The sequence below is a fragment of the Gossypium arboreum genome, chromosome 2, assembly GCF_025698485.1.
Source record: "Gossypium arboreum isolate Shixiya-1 chromosome 2, ASM2569848v2, whole genome shotgun sequence".
NCBI classification, from domain to species: Eukaryota; Viridiplantae; Streptophyta; class Magnoliopsida; order Malvales; family Malvaceae; genus Gossypium; species Gossypium arboreum.
Window position 1 is genome coordinate 24,635,783 of NC_069071.1, and position 18,459 is coordinate 24,654,241.

Consider the following 18,459-nt stretch of genomic DNA (forward strand, 5'->3'; position numbering starts at 1 on the left):
CCTATAAAATCCTGAATGGCCAAGAAAAGAACGAATTTCCCTTACAGTGGAAGGATATGGCAAAGAATTAATAATGTCAATTTTGGCCTTATCGACCTCAATTCCCTTGGCAGAAACTATATAACCTAGAATCAGACCCTTGTCTACCATAAAATGACATTTTTCATAGTTCAAGACAAGATTAAATTTTATGCACCTATTCAAAATTATCGTGAGGTTTTTAAGGCATTCATCAAAACAATTTCCATACACAGTTAATCATCCATAAAAACTTCAATAATTTTCTCCACATATTCAGAAAATATACTCATCATGCATCTCTGGAATATGGCTGGTGCGTTACAAAGTCCAAATGGCATCCTTCTGTATGCAAAAGTGCCGAATGGGTATGTAAAAGTGGTCTTTTCCTGATCCTCTGGTGCGACTAGAATTTGGAAGAAACCTGAGTATCCATCAAGACAACAAAAGTGAGTTTTACCTGATAAACGTTCAAGCATTTGATCTATAAAAAGAAGAGGGTAATGATCTTTTCTAGTGTAAGAGTTCAACTTCCTATAATCAATATAGACACGCCATCCATTTTGTACTCGAGTTGGTACCAAGTCACCTTCGGCATTTTTCTTTACTGTCATACTCGTTTTCTTGGGCACGACTTGAACCGGACTTACCCATCTGCTATCAGAAATGGGGTAGATTATGTCAGCATCCAGCAGCTTGATTATCTCTTTTTTTACCACCTCCATCATATTCGGGTTTAATCATCTTTGGGCCTCTTGCCTCCGTTTTGCATTTTCCTCTAAGTAGATTCTGTGTGTACATGTCAAGGGGTTTATTCCTTTCAAATCATCAATGGCCCAGCCAATCGCGTCCTTATGATTTTTCAGTACCTGGATCAAACTTTCTTCCTCGAGCTTAGAGAGTTTGTTGGAAACTATGATTGGTAGGGTATTACCTTTCCCTAAAAACACATACTTAAGATGTTCGAGAAGCAGTTTCAATTCCACTTCTGGAGCCTGCACAACAGAAGGTAAAAGTTTAGTATTTGATGGAGACAATAACTCATTAACAGATTCATAGTCATTAGATATAAATTCAGATTTATCTTCATAATTGACTCAAAAGTCTCATCTACTAATGAGTCGATTATGTCGACATAATTTACGCTCAAAATTTTGCTTGGATGACTAATGGCGTCATAAACATTAAACTTCATGATCTCCTCATCAAATTCCATCGTAAGAGTTCCGCTTCGAATGTCGATCTTAGTGTTAGCGGTAATAAGGAAAGGTCGGCCCAACAGGAGGTCCGAAGATCTAGTAGTGTTATCCTCCTCCATCTTTATCACATAAAAATCTGCAGGGAAAATAAGTTCGTTAAATTTTACCAGTACGTCCTTAAGGACTCCTTCGGGGTGCACAATAGACCTGTCTGCCAACTGAATTATAACAGCTATTTTCGTTAGAAAACCTGCGTTAAGTGATTCATAAATAGAATAAGGCATAACATTTATGGAGGCCCCTAAATCACACATGGCCTTCTTAATCCTCAAATGGCCTATTTTGCATAGTATAGCCAACATACCCCTATCTTTGCATTTTGCTGGCATTTTCCGCTATAGCACTGCAGATACATTCTCACCAATACTTACCTTTTCGTTACCTGTTAGTTTTCATTTGTTGGTACAAAGCTCCTTGAGGAACTTGGCATACCGCGGAATCTGTCTAATGGCATCCAGTAATGGTAAATTGATCTCAACATTCTTGAATGTTTCGAGGATCTCTTTGTCTTTCTTACTTTTTCGACACAAATTTAATCGTCCTGGGAATGGAGGTTGGATTTTCAGTAGTGAGGGTTTCGCTCGGACTTGTTCGTCATTTTCGGGGTTTTTTAGGCGGTTTTTGGCCAAGATTTCTGCTAAGAATTGGTTTCAGTACCTTTCCACTTCGCAGTGTCACTGCATTTGCGTTTTGCCTCGGGTTTGGTTCTGTTTGTGATGGCAACTTCCCTTAAGAGTTCAATCTCTCAATTGATATGTTCAACTCTCTTATGGATGCCTCGGTTTTCTATTGGAAATCCTTCATCTCTCTTTGGAAATTAAGAGTTTGCTGTTGAAAATCAAGGACATTAGCTGCTAATTTATTGACCATGGTTTCTAGAGAATTACCTGAATCTTGAGCCTATTGTGGGAACCAATTTTGGTTTGACTGGTTAAATCGTGGGTTGGCCCCATAACTTAAGTTAGGGTGATCCCTCCATCCTGGATTGTAGGTATTAGCATAAGGGTCGTATCGCCTTTGTGGTGGCCCAAGAAAATTTCCCACAGCATCTAAATGAGCCATAGTATCATCATTCAAACTGAGACATGCATTAGTTGTATGTTCAGGGGTAGCACATATTCCGCATAACCGGGCTGTCTTTGCTTTTTCTGCAATAAGAGAATTCAAAATATTAGCAATCCTATCAACCTTATCTTCTAAGATCGAATTACTTAGCTGGTGAACCCTTCTAGGGGGTTCAGGATTGGCTCAAAATTGTTGAGAATTTGCAGCCATTATGGAGATTAAGTCTCTTGCTTGTTGTGGAGTCATGTTGACCAACGTTCCTCTACTCGCGGCATCTACCATATTCATCTCCATGGGTTTTAGGCCTTCATAAAAGTACTGGAGCAAAGACTGTTCTGTTATACCGTGTTGTGGGCAACTTGCACACAACTTCTTAAATCGCTCCCAATAGTCGTACAGAGACTCTGCATCTTTTTGCCTTATTCCTACGATTTCTCTTCTTAACTCGGCTGCACGCGACGCTGGGAAAAACCTATTGAGAAACAAACGAGACAATTCAACCCAAGTCATTATAGATCCAGGAGGCAAATAAAATAACCATTCCCTAGCAGAATCTTCTAAGGAAAAAGGGAAACCACGTAGTTTAATTTGATCCTCAATTACCCCCTGAGGTTTCATACTAAGGCAAACCATATGGAATTCCTTCAAATGCTTGTGGTGATTTTCATCTTGTAACCCCCGAAAAGTTGGCAGTAGCTGGATCAAGCCTGACTTTAATTCAAAATCAGTATCCATAGTAGGATACCCGATGCATAGTGGCCTTTGTTCCGTCGGCGCTTCGGCAAGTTGCCGAATTGTCTGAGCCATAGGTTGAGGTGCTAAATTAGAGTTTACGTCAACCCTTGCGTTAAGCACTACTTCTAGGGAACCGACTTCTACTTTTTCACCTTCAAAAGTTTGAGTAGGGTTTTCGTTAACCCTAGACTCTGCTTCGTCGTCTATTCTAATTTCTGGCGGTGGATTACTTTGAGTCCCAACCACCGCTGACTACTTTTTATTAGCTTTGTTTCCTTGCAATTAGCTCTCGCAGTCTTTTCAATCTCTGAATCAAACACAAGAGTTCCTGTAGCAGATCTGGTCATAAAAAACAAAAATCAAGATTAGTACGTTACCGATCCCCGAAAATGGCGCCAAAATTTGATACAGTCGTTGAGAGCACCAAAAATATCCTATTTCCTGTAAAATAGTAAAAATAACAGTAAATGGGAAGTAGGGTCGGTCATCAGGGACCAGATTGTACAAATGCTCGTTTCTTGAAATCCTGGACAATTTCTTGGCCAAGAAAACTTGTGTTCCTGAAAAATAAAAAAAATACAATTACGAATTTCGATTTGGAAAAATAAAATAAAAACAGAATTTAAAGTGAACTGAAATTGCAAAATTATTTAAATTGCATAAATTAAAATGAAGAATATAAAAATAAACAGAGTTTGGGGAAAAGAAAGTTTCTTATGTAACCTTTCTCGAGCAGGATAAGCCAGTTATAGTGGAAGAGGACACCTACAACCACCAGCTCTAAGGATTTAGACTTAAAATTTGGCAGAACCCGACTCTAGCCAATAATCGTTTTTGTGGGACTATCTTCTGCTAGATCATCACTTCTCAACGGCGAATACCACGCCGTTTTGTCTCTTGGATTTGCCAACCTCTGACGCAGAAAGCCAACGAACCGGCTGTGCAATCTTCCCAAAACGTACAAAGCGACCGTTCCTTGTACAAGTTGAAAAGATCACCTATTAAGGGACATGGACGAAAGCGTCAGCCTCGTAATCCGGATAAGTGATGAATACTTTGTTGAGAAGGCTAAACGCGGATTCTAAACCTCATGAACCTTTTTGGGGAACTTTGACAACCTTCGGCTAGTTGGGTTTAGTGGCTCATGATTTTTGGGAAACAAATAAATATAATAAAAATGAGATTTTTATTGAATAAAATATATATGGGGAGAACAAAAGACAGAGTTTTTGGGAGAATGAGTGTTTACAGGAAAAAGAGATGTCAAATATATGCCACTCCATCCCTTATTTATAGTACTAGAAAACCTAGTCTATTCCTAATGAAATTCTAAAAGATAAATACAAATAAATAAAGATAAATAAAGATAAATGAAAATAAATCCTAAAATTAAATCTAAATAAAATCCTTAATAATTATCCTAATATAATTGAAATTAAAATAGAGTCTTATGCTATAAAACCTCTTCTTTTGTATTTTAGTCCTTGGGTCTTCCATGTTTGCATTTTTGGCACCACTTCTCTCTTTCTTTGCATGTTGGCCCACTATATCTTCAAATTTGCACTTTTTACCTTTGAATTTTCTCTTGCCTCCAATTTAGTTCCTAAAAGATAAAAGACCACAAAATAATCCAAATTAGTAGGATCATACTCAAAATAATCATGCAATTAGCACATAAAATATGTCGTTCTAGAGTATTATCAATCCAACCCATAAACCCTATTAAAGATTTCCTATACATTGGGAACCATATAAAGGCTTCGATTAAAGGCATAGGGACTTGTCATTTGGTCTTGGATACTAGATATCACTTAGACCTATTTCAGACACTTTATGTACCTTTAATTTCTAGTAAGCTTATACCTATTTCAAAACTTTATCTTTTTTGGTTTAATGTTTAGTTTTGATATAGTTATTTCAATTTGTTTGAGAATAACATTGTTATAAGTTCTCAAAACCTTACTAATGGTTGCTATAAATTGAAACCTGATAATGTTTTTATAGAATCCTTACTTGTTGATCATAACAATGTTGGAATTAAGCATAGTATGCTAAATGAAAATTCTTCTTACTTGTAACACCCCTAACTCGTATCCATCGCCGGACTAGGGATTACCAAACATATCAAAACACTTCATATTTATTTCACAAACATCATAGCATCATAGTCAAACATCAACATAAGTCCTTTTCTTTGGTCAATGAGGCCTTAAACATGCAATAGGAAAAGGTTGGGACTAAATCAAACATGTTCACAACTTTCAATACTTAGGAAATTTTTCTATTCTGTTAAGGTCACATGCCTGTGTGACCAGGCCGTGTGCCTTACACGGGTATCAGACACATCCATGTGAACCAACCGTGCCAAAATAGGGTGACCATAATGACTTTCACCCACGGCCAATAGACATGTCCGTGTGCTATGGTCGTGTGATATTAGCTATTTATTGACTTATGCCCACGGCCATATGACACGTCCGTGTGTCAAAGCCTTGTGATTTTTAAGAGGTTACTGCCAAACAAACATGGCCACAAAGCACGCCCGTAGCTTTTGATCGTGTGACACAATGCAGGCTTGGTTTAAGCCAACTTGCCACCCCATTATGGGTCACCCTACAAACAAGGAATCAAGCATATATGTACAACCCAATCAACCATTCTTTAAGCTAAAACATACATCATTCATGCCATAATATTATCAATCATTTATATACTTATAAACGTTACCTTCTCCTTTATCTAATTGAGACATGCCATAATTGCAAATTAAATCACATATCAAAAGCCATTATCAAATATGAGTTCAAACACAAATTAGTCAAATCTCATGGCTAATTATATACATCATAAAACATACTTCACAACTACTAGCCTATACATGCCATACTTCAAATATTTACATTTTTAAAAGTACCAAAACGAGATCGATAGTGTGGTGACGATCCTCGACTATCCCCGAGCCTTCAGTAGCTACGATAACTATAAAACAGACAGTAATCACACAAAGTAAGCTTTCAAAAGCTTAGTAAGCTCGTACTCAAAACATTCATAGTATATGAACATAAAATGATAACCTATGAGTATTTGCACAATTTCAATCCATATAACTATATCAACTCAATGAGGTTCATATACATAACATCATCTACCACTTAGGCATTATACACACCTGAAACTTCCCGTACTTATTCACTTTTGTACTTACCTCATGTTGAATGTTATAAGACTTTCCATAAGTTATTTGAATTTCACACATCAGCACACTTAGTGCTATAAGGTTAGCCAAAGCTAAATATTTTCGCACACTTAGTGCCATCTCAAGTAACCGAGACTAAGTCGGTATCGCACACTTAGTGCCTCAAGTAACTGAAGCTAGTTAAATCGCACACTTAGTGCCAAAGCTTCTGATTCATCACCATATTATCCAATTCAATTATATATAATCCATGTAGAATAAAGGAATCAAAACTTACTTAACATCACATTTTAAGTAGAACTTACCTCATACTCGGAATTTGTCGACTCGGACTATCTACTCGATAACTTTCGACTTTCCTCAATCTAAGTCCAAATTCCTCCTTTCTTGATCTAAATGTATTCAAATTTAACCCTTTTATTTACCAAATAATTCAATTCAATCCATAAACACATATTTAGGGCATTTTGCAAACTAGCCCTCACATTTTCACATTTTGACACTTCAGTCCATATTTCACAAAATCACAAAATACACATAATTTGCATATACACAAACTTAGCCAAATTCTCCTTGTACTCATACTAATTCACACATTTCATTTATTTCACATTTTAGTCCCTCAAAATAACATTTTTACAATTTAGCCCAAATTGCTCAATTTCATCAAAAATCCAAAGACAAAACATGTAAATCCAACATCAAGCTTTCATATTTCACCATTTAACAACACAAAACTCATGTATTCATCCATGGAATATTTTAAAATCACCATCAAAATCAAAAATTGAGGCATGGGCTTGATAGTATACGAAGCAACGATTACAAAAACGTAAAAATCATCAAAAATCGATCAAAACACATACCTTATTCAAGGATTTCCTTAGCCGAACCCTATCTATTCTTTTTATTTTTCTTTCCTTGAATTTTCGGTCAAATATGAGCATGAAATGGTTTATTTCATGCCTTTAATTTAATTATAATTTATTTATAATTAGTTTACCATTTTGCCCTTAGTATAAAACATTAACAAACCACTTTACAAAGGTCATTGGTGTCCATTAACCTTTTAGATGGCATAATAACCACATAAGGACCTCTCATAAACAAAGCCAAGTCAAATAGGCACTTTTAGCATCTAGCACCCAGCTTTTACATTTTACGCGATTTGGTCCTTTTTGCAAATTAAGCACACAAATAATTAAATTTCCACACGAGACTTTCACACATGTCAACTCACTTACCATATACACGGAAGTTAATATTAAAATATTTTTCTAACTCAGATTTATGGTCCCGAAACCACTATTCCGACTAGGGTCAAAATCGAGCTATTACATTACTTGTGCCATAAACATTTAGGTTATGTATCCAAAGAAAGGCTAGAAAAATTAGTAAAGAATGAGATTCTACCAAATATAAATTTTACCAGTCTTGATGTATGTGTAGATTGCATTAAAGGAAAACAAATCAAACATACTAAGAAATGTGCCACAAGAAGTACTCAACTTCTTGAGATAATACACATGGATACATGTGGACCTTTCGATGTTCCACCTTTTAATAGAGAAAATTATTTTATAACATTTATTGATGAATTTTCACAGCACCATTATATCTATTTGCTTGATGAAAACTCTCAATCAATAAATTCCCTTAAGGTATACATTAATGAGGTTGAAAGGAAATTTGATAGAAAAGTGAAAATAGTAAGATCTAATAGAGACGGTGAATTTTATGAAAAATTTACTAAGTCCGAATAATATTCAGGTCTATTTGCAAAATTCCTCGAAAGTCATGGCATATGTGCATAGTATATTATGCCAGACACACCTCAACAAATTGGTGTTGCAGAAAGGTGTAATCAAAATTTATTGGATATGGTTAGAAATATGACAAGTAGCTCATCGTTACCTATAATGAATCCATGCACTCAAAACCACTATATACTTATTAATAGGGTTCCTAGTAAGGCAATTCCAAAACCACTGTATATCAATGGGGTGATCATTATTGTTAACTTTTCCTTTAACAACATTTCTCAATTCACCTAACATTATCAATTATATAACAAAACAATTCATAATCAACATCCAATATCTACTTAGACTCAACCAGACCTTGCTTGTACCACTAGACTCAACTCCGAGCTCGTTTTAGTCTAAGAATCAGTGAAACTTATAGCCCTGATACTACTAGATTTTTAGTCGTCAAAAGGGAAAAGAAAAGGGAGAGTTATCAATGAGTGACGCAAGATATCGATTTGGTCTTTTATGATTCGAGGTCGATTTATTTCTTCGCATATTCATGTCATTTTGCATGATTGAGTATTGAGGTGAGTTAATAATGATTGTATAAATTGATTTGCTATGATTGATATTTAATATCAAGATAGTGGACTGAATCAAATAAAATAGAAAGTAGTATGATTTAGTGGGACATGATCTGTAATGTAAGAATGGATTGAAACATGCTATATGATATGAGATATTGTGTGCTGATGATAAATTGAAATATGATTTTGAAATTGAATGTGAATATATATATGAATCAGATTAAAATGAAATGAGATAAATGGTTGTTATGTGATAGTACAATGTACAAGGTATGAAAATGCAAATGTGATCGATTATAAGGTATGATAGGTAAATGTAGATGATTATAAGGTATAATAATGCAAACACGATTATACAATACCCGTGTGGACTTAATAAATGCCAATAAGGTCCTATGCGCGCTTGTGTAGGATATTTGATGGTATGAAGATTATGATAAGTTATATTGAGATCTAGGATTTGTTGTGGATTATTGAGTATTATTAGTATTATTTCTCTTCGAAGACCTTGGTGTGGTGGAGGGATATATTTGCATATATATATATATAAGCATTTCATGCTTACAGGCTTGGCATTTTGGTGCTTTGGTGTGGTATAGTTTTACTAATACTAGCTATCTTGGTGTGGTGTAGTTTACCTATGTATTTGACTCTGTTTCACTAGGGTTCTACTAGGCGAAACATTGAAATCAAATCTAAAAATCTGAAAATGATATAAACCAAATTATGGTAAGCTGTTATAATGTATGATTTGAATTGGAATGGTGAGTTAAATGGTTAAATGATGTTGATTGAACATGGAATTGGATGGCTTAATGTCAAAGGTATATATGTTTGATTCATATATGGTATTGAATGTTTAAATGACATAAATTTTGGCACTTGAAAAATAACATGAATTGATCAATTCTATTGCAAATGTTGAATGGTTTCATTTTGCCATTTTTTATATGTATGCATACACAAATGATAATGGAATTACTTGGCATGATAAGATGTAAATGGGTTAGACATTAAGCATGAATTCCTTGTGATTTACTAATGCTAAAGTTATATTATCTTGAATAATGAAAGTACCACTAAGCTTTATCGATTAACGTATCTTTGTTTATTCTGTGTGCATGTATAGGTGGAACTTGAAGTTTCAAGAAGTGATTTCAGCATCTAATCCTTGGTCCTCAACTTTGTACTGTTTGTATAGCCTTTTTTTGTTTAATATATGACATGGACCTAGGTTGAGTCAGTTTTTGCATAATATGTGAACATGTCAACATTTGAAACCAGAAATGATAAATTGGAAATAGTCAAATGGTTGGTTTGAACAATTGAGCTTGGCACATAGTTGAAGCGCATGATAGGTTGCAATACTTGTGACTTATATACATATGTATATATTTCAAATGGTTAGTAAGTAGAAAATTGTCAATTTGTGTATTTGAGTTGTGAATGAATAAAAATGGTAATGTATCATGCATGGAATGGGTCCCTATTGAGTTTAAGTTTTATATTGAAATTATTGGTTGTGTTGAATTGTCAAGTTGAATCTTGGTATAATTCATATGTTGTTACATGTTAGGTTGAAAGCAATGAAAAATCGGATTCTTGTATTTTGCCTATGGAGTTGCGACACCAACCATTATTGTTGTGACGTCCCCTGATTAATGTCATGACATTAACTCGATGAAGTTTTAAAAACTTTACATTTTAGTCTTCAAAAGTGTGAAGCTAGCCTAATGTCTTAAAGTTCACGACACCATACCATGGAGTTACGAAGTCGACCTAAAAAGTGTTAATACCTTGTTGTTTAGTCCTTCATTGGTCTTGAGTTATTAAAAAGAGCTTTCGTCAGCTTGTATAAACCTCAGATAGGGTAATATATTATAACATAATGATTTAATGGCCATGTTAGTGGTTATAATGTATTGAATCAACAAAAAAGTTGTTATAGTTGATTGTAGTTTTTTAGGCAACGAATATGGCATCCAATAGCTTGGACCCAGTGATCGAAACCACATTTTTCGACACCACTGAATTTCAAGTTGTTACATTACAACCAAAGAAAAGAACATGTACATAGAATTGGTCATGGTTGTCCTGATGACTGAAATTTTATGATATTGTGACACTTTAAGCTCAATTATTGTGTTTCTAGAATAAAAAATTGACGTCTTTCTTGTTTAATTATTATGATTATCTGCACAAAATTTTGAAATAAATTAAAATATGAAAATACTTATAGTTAATTAAAAACCTACTAATAAGTTGTAATGTTGTAGTACATGGAAAGAGGTATGTAACTTAGGGCCCCTTTGGATGGGCGATGTGTTTACCTACGGTTAGTGTAAAAACAGCAGTGGCAGTGAGATTAGATACTATAGTAAAAAGAAAGCTAAACGTACCGCACTAGAGGTAAACGCCATCTAAAAGGGCCCTTAAACAATTTACAACTATCATAACTTACATTTGCAATTCATTGTAATATGGTAATAATGATGAGTGTTATTTTGTTATGAGCATGTGATGATTGTTTTATTAAAGTTTATTTTTATCGAATTGGCTAAGTAGAAGAATATAAGATTTTTAGCCCATTATATGAACCCAATTAAGTCAAAAATCATGTGGCCCAATATTAAAGGGAATAAGAATTTTACTTTAATAGAAATTAAATCCTATCCATCCATTCACCTACTTGATGGACGTACTGGATTAAATGTTGATCATTATAATTAAATCCTTACTCTACTTATTAGGGGTTACACACAATACATAAAAATTATAGTTTTCATCGCTTAGGGTTTGTGTAAATTAAGAGAAAGGGTCAAGAGGGAGAAATCAATTCATCGTGATATTCTTATTTGTCAAACTCAATAACCAACTTCAATATCGCATCACATGATTTTTAGACTTATGAAAATCATATTATTTTAAATATCTTAAAATAATTATTTATACAATATTAAAGTTTTAGTTTGCATAATATTAATATCAAAAAATTTTACAATTCCATCTTCAAGGTATTCATAGTTTTAGAGATTATAAAATCAATTAATTATTGGCAATGACTTTTTAATCTAGGGATATGAAAGTTTGAATTTAATGAACCTTACTCAAAAATAAATTAAATTAAATTGAATTACATAATCATTATTAAACCATATGTATTTATAGGCTTCTAGGTTTATAATCTAAAAATAAAAATATTAACGAGTATGAAAATCTTAAAATATTTAAGTGAAATTAAGGTCTTTTTCTTAATAAGGGGAGGGGAGGGGATTTTCCAAACATAGTGTCAATCAAGACTTGATTTCACTTGCCATTATAACATGGGCTCACTTGATGGTAAAAATAAGGTTTTGATTTTTTTTTTATACTCAAATTTAAATTTAAATTTATATATTTTAATTTTGGTATAATTTAATTTTTTAATTTTATAATATAATTTGAATAAATTTATAATATTTGAATATAAAAATCTATATTAGCAAGATGTGTAAGAATAGATGATACTTTAAAAAATACTTCACTTTACAATTCTATATTGATTATGTTAATTATCTGATGGCATTTCAAAAATAAAAGAATTTATATTATATTATATTATATTATATTAATTTAAAATATAAATAATAATTGAAAATTTAATTGAAAGTCGTAGAATAATAATTTGATTTTATATAGTGAACTCTCTCTATAATAGTCTTATTTGTTTGTCAAAATTTTATATGTTATAAAGAGGTAGATATTATGCACCTATAATAATATGTTGTTATAGAGATAATTGTTGCAGACCTACCTTAAAATTAGTATCGTGAATTTACATCAAATAAAGAAAATGAGAATTATATTAAAGGGAAAAAAAGAAAAGAATGTGTGAATCAAATCAACAAAATTGAAAGAGCGTATAATAGATGCATGCATTATTGCTATTATGCATATTTTATTTTACCATGAGTTGTTAAATTAAAGTAATAAATTTATAAATTTATGATGTTCCAAATTTATAGTAGAATATTTAAGTAGGAGACATAATAGTTTATTGAATTGATGAGAAAAGATTGTATGAAAGTGTGATTCTACGTCATTCTTATCCCTTTCCAATGAAAGAATGACAAATCAAATTTGAATTTTTAATATTTTTAGTTGGGTTTGGATTTTTTGAGAAGAAAAAGCTGAAAATCAGGAGTAAAAATCTGATTTGTTATTCTCTCATTGAAAGGGATAAGGATAAAGTGGAATCACAATTTCATACAATCTCTTCTCTTGAATTGATATGTTTAATTCCACTCATTGAAGGTTATTCTCATTTAATAAAATATTATTAATAAAATTTTTCATGTGAAAATTAAATATTTTAATTAAGATCATTTTTATTTAATAAATTATATTTAATAGGCATGTTTTACTTAAAAATTTAAATAATATATTATTATAGAGAATTAATTTAATAGTGAATGTAGTTTATAACTATATATATGTTGCTGTTATAAGTAAAAATTATTATAGTTTATAAAAATAAAATATAAAAATTAATTTTATTAAAATTTTAATTGTTATAACGAAACGTTGTTAAAGAGGATAACTAGAGAGGAATTACTGTAATAAAAGGAAACTAAGAAGAAATGTCCAATTGAGAGACTAAACTCAAGCAAAATAAGTCCAAAGCTGAAGTCGGCTACTAAAATAAAATGAACATCAGGCTTGACTCGAATCCAATAGTGTGCCGAAGATCACCACCTCCCTTTTCTGACATAAGCGGAGGGAGAGCCTCCGTCAGAACAAAATGGCGAAACAAGACAGTATCGAAGGAGCACCTAGCGACCATAGAAGTTCTGGAAATGTTTGTGAGAACCCACTCACATCCTGGATAGGGTTTTAAAAGAAAAACAAAGTGGATTGCATTGCATTGCTTACCAACAAAATATCCAAATTTGCTTTTGAACCTACCAACAATTTAAAAGACGTATGGATTGAAGGCTCACTTGCAGTTTAAGCTAGAAATAATATTATCGGATTTAGTTCTGTCTATTTAAATTATCATAATATCATATATTCAGCATTCCAATCTTATCCTTTACCAATTTCCATCCCTCCCACCAAACATTCAAAAACTCTAATTAATATGTATATTCATCTTTCTTGTTACCCCTTTTGGTTTTCGAAGTGAATCGTGAATAATTTCAACCTACTCTCCCTAATGCAAGTCTTAGTTTATATTTATCAAGACATCCTTGTACACGAGATTTTTTTTAGAAGAAAATATTTTCTTCATTTTGTATGCCTTAACCAAAGATTTCTTTGTTGTAGACCTTGAAATCTCCACAACATCCCTTTTAACAATGCTACATATAATTCTACATGGCTAAAAACATAATTTGAAAGAAGATTTCAACATTTGGGCTTGTTTGTTCTTAAAATTTATTTATTGTAAGAGCAAAACTCAAACGCATGAGAAATTGCCTTCTACTGATTCGAAATGGAAGATTAACATTTATGGTTGACATTAAAGAGATATGGTGTAAAAAGCTTGAATTCCCACAATTGCCCAGTCAAACATTTATCACATTATCTAAACAAATCACAACAAATTATTCTTGTTTCATTATATAACCCAACTTTTAGATATATATTCCTGAACAGCATGACAAAAAACTTATTTTTTTTCAAAGTTAGAATATGTGGTGGCAAGCCATTTGCATAAAAGAAATTCAAGAATTCTTTTTGATAGATTTTATGAGGATAATCTTCAAATGAATAATAGAAGGGCTCAGTCTCAAGATATTTATCAATAATCAAGATATTTATCAATAATCTTCTAATCAAGCTTGTACTTACACAAGGAAAGAAGAGTTGGTATTGAGTTATAATTTTTAAAATTTGTTTTCTTTTAGTACAAATTAATTTATAATTTCAACTCAGTCACATATTTAAATAATAGTATAGATAATTAAATTTGAAGTGAGAGATAGAAAGCCAATAATATTTTCCTAGGTAAAACTATCTTAATCTAATTGAGTGAGGTCACTCAAATAGTTTGGTTTTTATCGCAATCGAATCAACCCAAGCTTCAAGGCAGCTTGAACTCCACTTGGCTATACAATTACTTGGTACCTGAGAACAAAGATAATAAGGAATACAACAACCGCAATATTTTATTACAGCACAATAGAACATCAGCGATGAAGACAGAGGAAGTAGGAACAGCGGTAAAATTACTTTCTACTAGTAATGAACAATCAATTGTTGTTTTTAAATAGAAATAAAAAGTCGTCTGGATGAATGCAACTTTCTATAACCAAGTGAACTGCAAGTACATATTTGACCTTCACTCCAGACACAAGCTAGTAATGAGAAACTGCACCACTAACCTGGTAATGAAGATATCCACTCCGGCTGTTTTTGCACTCGAATAAAAAAGAGACCCATCCACAACTCTTAACACTCACACCCCGTTGATCTCTGTGACCGTCCACCACCCGCAACATCAATGGTTTCAGGAATGTATCTTTGGCCGTGATCAAAACAACAATTGGAACAACACCAATTAGAAATCCAACAAAAAAAGTGGTTACCCATCTTAATATTATATTCATAATGTTTTTCTATAAACTAATAGCACATATAAATGAACATCACATTTTTCTCTGTTTTATCATCCTGGTCACTGAAATATCCTATTTCAGCATATAAAGGGTTCAATTTGTTATTCAACTTTAACAACAACCCATGATCCATGAGTACAGGGATGTAAATGAATCTCATGCACATAAATCAGAGCTCTCTGAGGACGAATATAGACAACAAAGTAGTTCAAAAATGGAATTAAGTTTACTCAATTAATGGCGTGGATAAGTCACAATGCAAGATGAATCTACCACATAATTTCCTGAGCAATGTCTTCATCTAAAAAGCATTCAATTGTAATTGAAGTACAAACTGATACATCATAGAAAAATCAGTTCACATAATTTTTCAAGTCTACTCTATTTTTCATCTTCTTCTACTTTAATATTTTATTTTATTTCTCTGAAAACTGACCCATCAACATTAACATTTTATTAAGCATACATGTTCTTTGTGGAACATATTTGTTTTCTGCAAAATTTGCTTCCGAAAATCAAACATCTCTTAGTAAGACAAAGAACATAGGTACAAAAACAGAACTCCCTTCTATTCACTAGTTTTCTATTTACAAAAAAAAAGAAAAAAAAAAAGGAGAAAAGAAAAGCACCAAAAAAACAGAGCCTAAATTATTCAGACACATATGATACTTACATTTCTTCTTCAGGTTCATTCTTCAAAGCATTTTTAGTTATGCACTCAAATGCTGCATCAACATTGAATCCTTCTTTTGCAGAGGTCTCAAAGTACGGTATGTTTCCCTTTGAAGCACACCATGCTTTTACTTTCTTTTCAGAAACCTAAACCAGAAAGAAGTAACCACATTCTTAAACTGTCAGAAAACTAAGTCACACACTCCTATTTGACACCATGAAAGGTTTAGGTGGAAGCCGAGAGGAGAAATGCATTGGGGAGGGCGCATGACAGCTTACCACTCGACTATTGCCACCATCAACATCAACCTTATTTCCCAGCACAACAAACGGAAAATTTTCGGGGTCAGATGGACTGGCCTGAACATTTAACATTCACAACATTATTACTTCATTCTTCCAATTAAAATATTCTACACGTCATGTAGTAGAAAGTTACCTGAATCAGAAACTCTTCCCGCCAATTATTAAGATTATCAAAGGACTTCATTACATTTACGTCATACACGAGTACACAACAATCGGCACCTCGATAGAAGGCCACACCTAAACTTTGAAATCTTTCCTGCCCAGCAGTATCCCATATCTACACACACAAACAGAGAATCAATGCCAACAAATGTAAAGAAGGCTTATTCTCAATACTTCCAATCAAAATAAATATCTTCACAAAGAAGATATAAAAGTTGGCTTGGTTACTATTCCGGTGTTATATGAACTTAGAAGTGAATGTCTATGGTGAATGTCACTCAAATATATTTATAGCTTATTTATTTGTAAAAACAAGAAAATAAGTTGTTTCTATTTCGAATAGAACAACATTTTACCTGCAATGTAAACAGTCTGTCTTCATATTGAACCTCTTTTGTCAAAAAATCGGCTCCGATCGTCGCTTTGTACTGATTACTAAACTTACGATTAACATACCTAATTCAAATAAAAATTAATAATAACTAAAACACTAGAACGAACAATTTTAAATTTCAAAAACCTAAAAAAAAAAAAAAGTTTTAAAGCTTACTGATTCATGAGAGATGTCTTTCCAACCCTAGAAATTTTAAAATCAAAAGAAAAAGCTTGTTAACAAAATTCAAAATCAAAATGGAAATCAATGACAATTTAATAAAAAAGTTAAATTCTAATGTAAACAATAAATTTAAGAATTAAAGTGAAATGATAATAAGATTTACCCGCTGTTACCGAGAATTATGACCTTTAGAAGCATACGACGACAAGAAGCCATGGGATTCAATTTTCGACTTTGATTATTAATCTTAGTATTTTATATATATTTTTAAAAACATCTATAATTTCAGAGAAATTTAAGAGGAACTGAAAATTCGAGTGATCTTTTTCTCCAAAAAACATCCAAATTCTGTTGCAAACAGTTAGAAGTTCTTCAGTTTTCTGCCACCCAAACTCAATTCTTTTCCAAAAACACCCCTATTTAAAATCTAATTCGCGTTGGCTTAAAAAACTAGTATGGTTTCACTAACGTTCATGTTGGATGAATTGATTCTTTTTACCAAATTATAGACCGAATATTTGGAGGTAAAAATATGCTCTGATTACATTTTAAATTTAATCTCAATAGTTTAAATTTTAGGAGTTTAGTATTTTAATTTTTGGATTTAAAATTTTAATTCAGTTGTTAACATCGCTACAATTCTTTTATTGAAGTCATCGGTGTAACCTATTAAAAACTAAAAAAAAAAATACTCAATTGACAACCATATAACAAAAAATTGACATTGTAATAGACTTAAGTTTAAATAAAGAATTTTAATAATGTTGTCAATTCTTAAAATTACATCAATATATTTTAATTAAAATAAAATATTTAAATTGACTAGAAAAGTTGAATATCAAATTATGTAAAAAATATTAAATATAAAGATAAATTTTAAATTTGGATATACCATGGAGACTAAAGTTGAAAACTGACCATTATTATTTAATCTAAAGACAAAGCAAATACTACGTATTTGGACATGTATACATAAATATTTTAATCAAAATAAAATATTTAGATTACCAATGACATTATAAAAGTTGAGGTACCAAATTATGTGTTCTATCCCAAACTCAACCCTAACGAAAAATTTGAATGTAAGATGCCACATTTATTGTCAAAACAACTCAGACGATGATCATCCATTTCATCAAGTTTAGTAATTAGTTTTTAAAATATTTTTATAAAAACATAAATAAATAGATAAATTCATTTATAGAACTTTAAAATAATGTTAAAACCATTTAAAATCGAGTTATTAGGGTTTGAAAGTGTTAAGAACTAAAAACGAGTCTCGAAATGTCAAGAATACTCAAAAGAAGGGACTCGTATTTACAACTCTATCCCTGGAGCCAAAAATTTCCTTAAAACCCACTTGTTCTGATACCTAAAAGCTTAATACTAAAATATGAACTTAGAGGACTCAAAAATTAAGTTTAAAACATAAAATACACCAACCGGAATACCTCCAATCATAATGAACATAAAACATGCTAAAAAACAATCAATTACAAGGAAAACTCCTTCGCGAAACCTACTTAAATTAAACCATCATTTATCTCAAACAT

The 18,459-nt window shown here is 32.1% G+C and overlaps 1 protein-coding gene across 2 annotated transcripts; it reads right to left on the bottom strand.

Annotated features, from left to right (window-relative positions):
- Positions 1-14,386: 14,386 nt before the first annotated feature.
- On the bottom strand, positions 14,387-17,378 carry LOC108485652 (ras-related protein Rab7-like). 2 transcript variants are annotated; one of them, XM_017789507.2, is made up of 8 exons: positions 17,070-17,378; positions 16,901-16,927; positions 16,707-16,785; positions 16,319-16,465; positions 16,159-16,239; positions 15,881-16,026; positions 14,974-15,110; positions 14,387-14,716 (listed from the first exon to the last, which is right to left on the bottom strand). In XM_017789507.2, the coding sequence occupies exons 1-7, from the start codon at positions 17,120-17,122 to the stop codon at positions 15,041-15,043; spliced, it is 603 nt and encodes a 200-aa protein (XP_017644996.1). In that variant the 5' UTR covers positions 17,123-17,378; the 3' UTR covers positions 14,387-14,716; positions 14,974-15,040. The 2 variants fall into 2 exon arrangements, with proteins under 2 accessions (XP_017644996.1, XP_017644995.1); XM_017789506.2 differs by having other exon boundaries at positions 16,707-16,806.
- Between the last annotated feature and the right edge of the window lie 1,081 nt (positions 17,379-18,459).

Coding starts and splice junctions, on each gene's coding strand:
- LOC108485652 (XM_017789506.2), bottom strand. CDS start 17,122: ATGGCTTCTTGTCGTCGTATGCTTCTAAAGGTCATAATTCTCGGTAAC. Junction 16,466..16,706: donor ACAGACTGTTTACATTGCAG/GTAAAATGTTGT, acceptor TTGTGTGTGTAG/ATATGGGATACTGCTGGGCA. Junction 16,027..16,158: donor ATGGTGGCAATAGTCGAGTG/GTAAGCTGTCAT, acceptor TTTCTGGTTTAG/GTTTCTGAAAAGAAAGTAAA.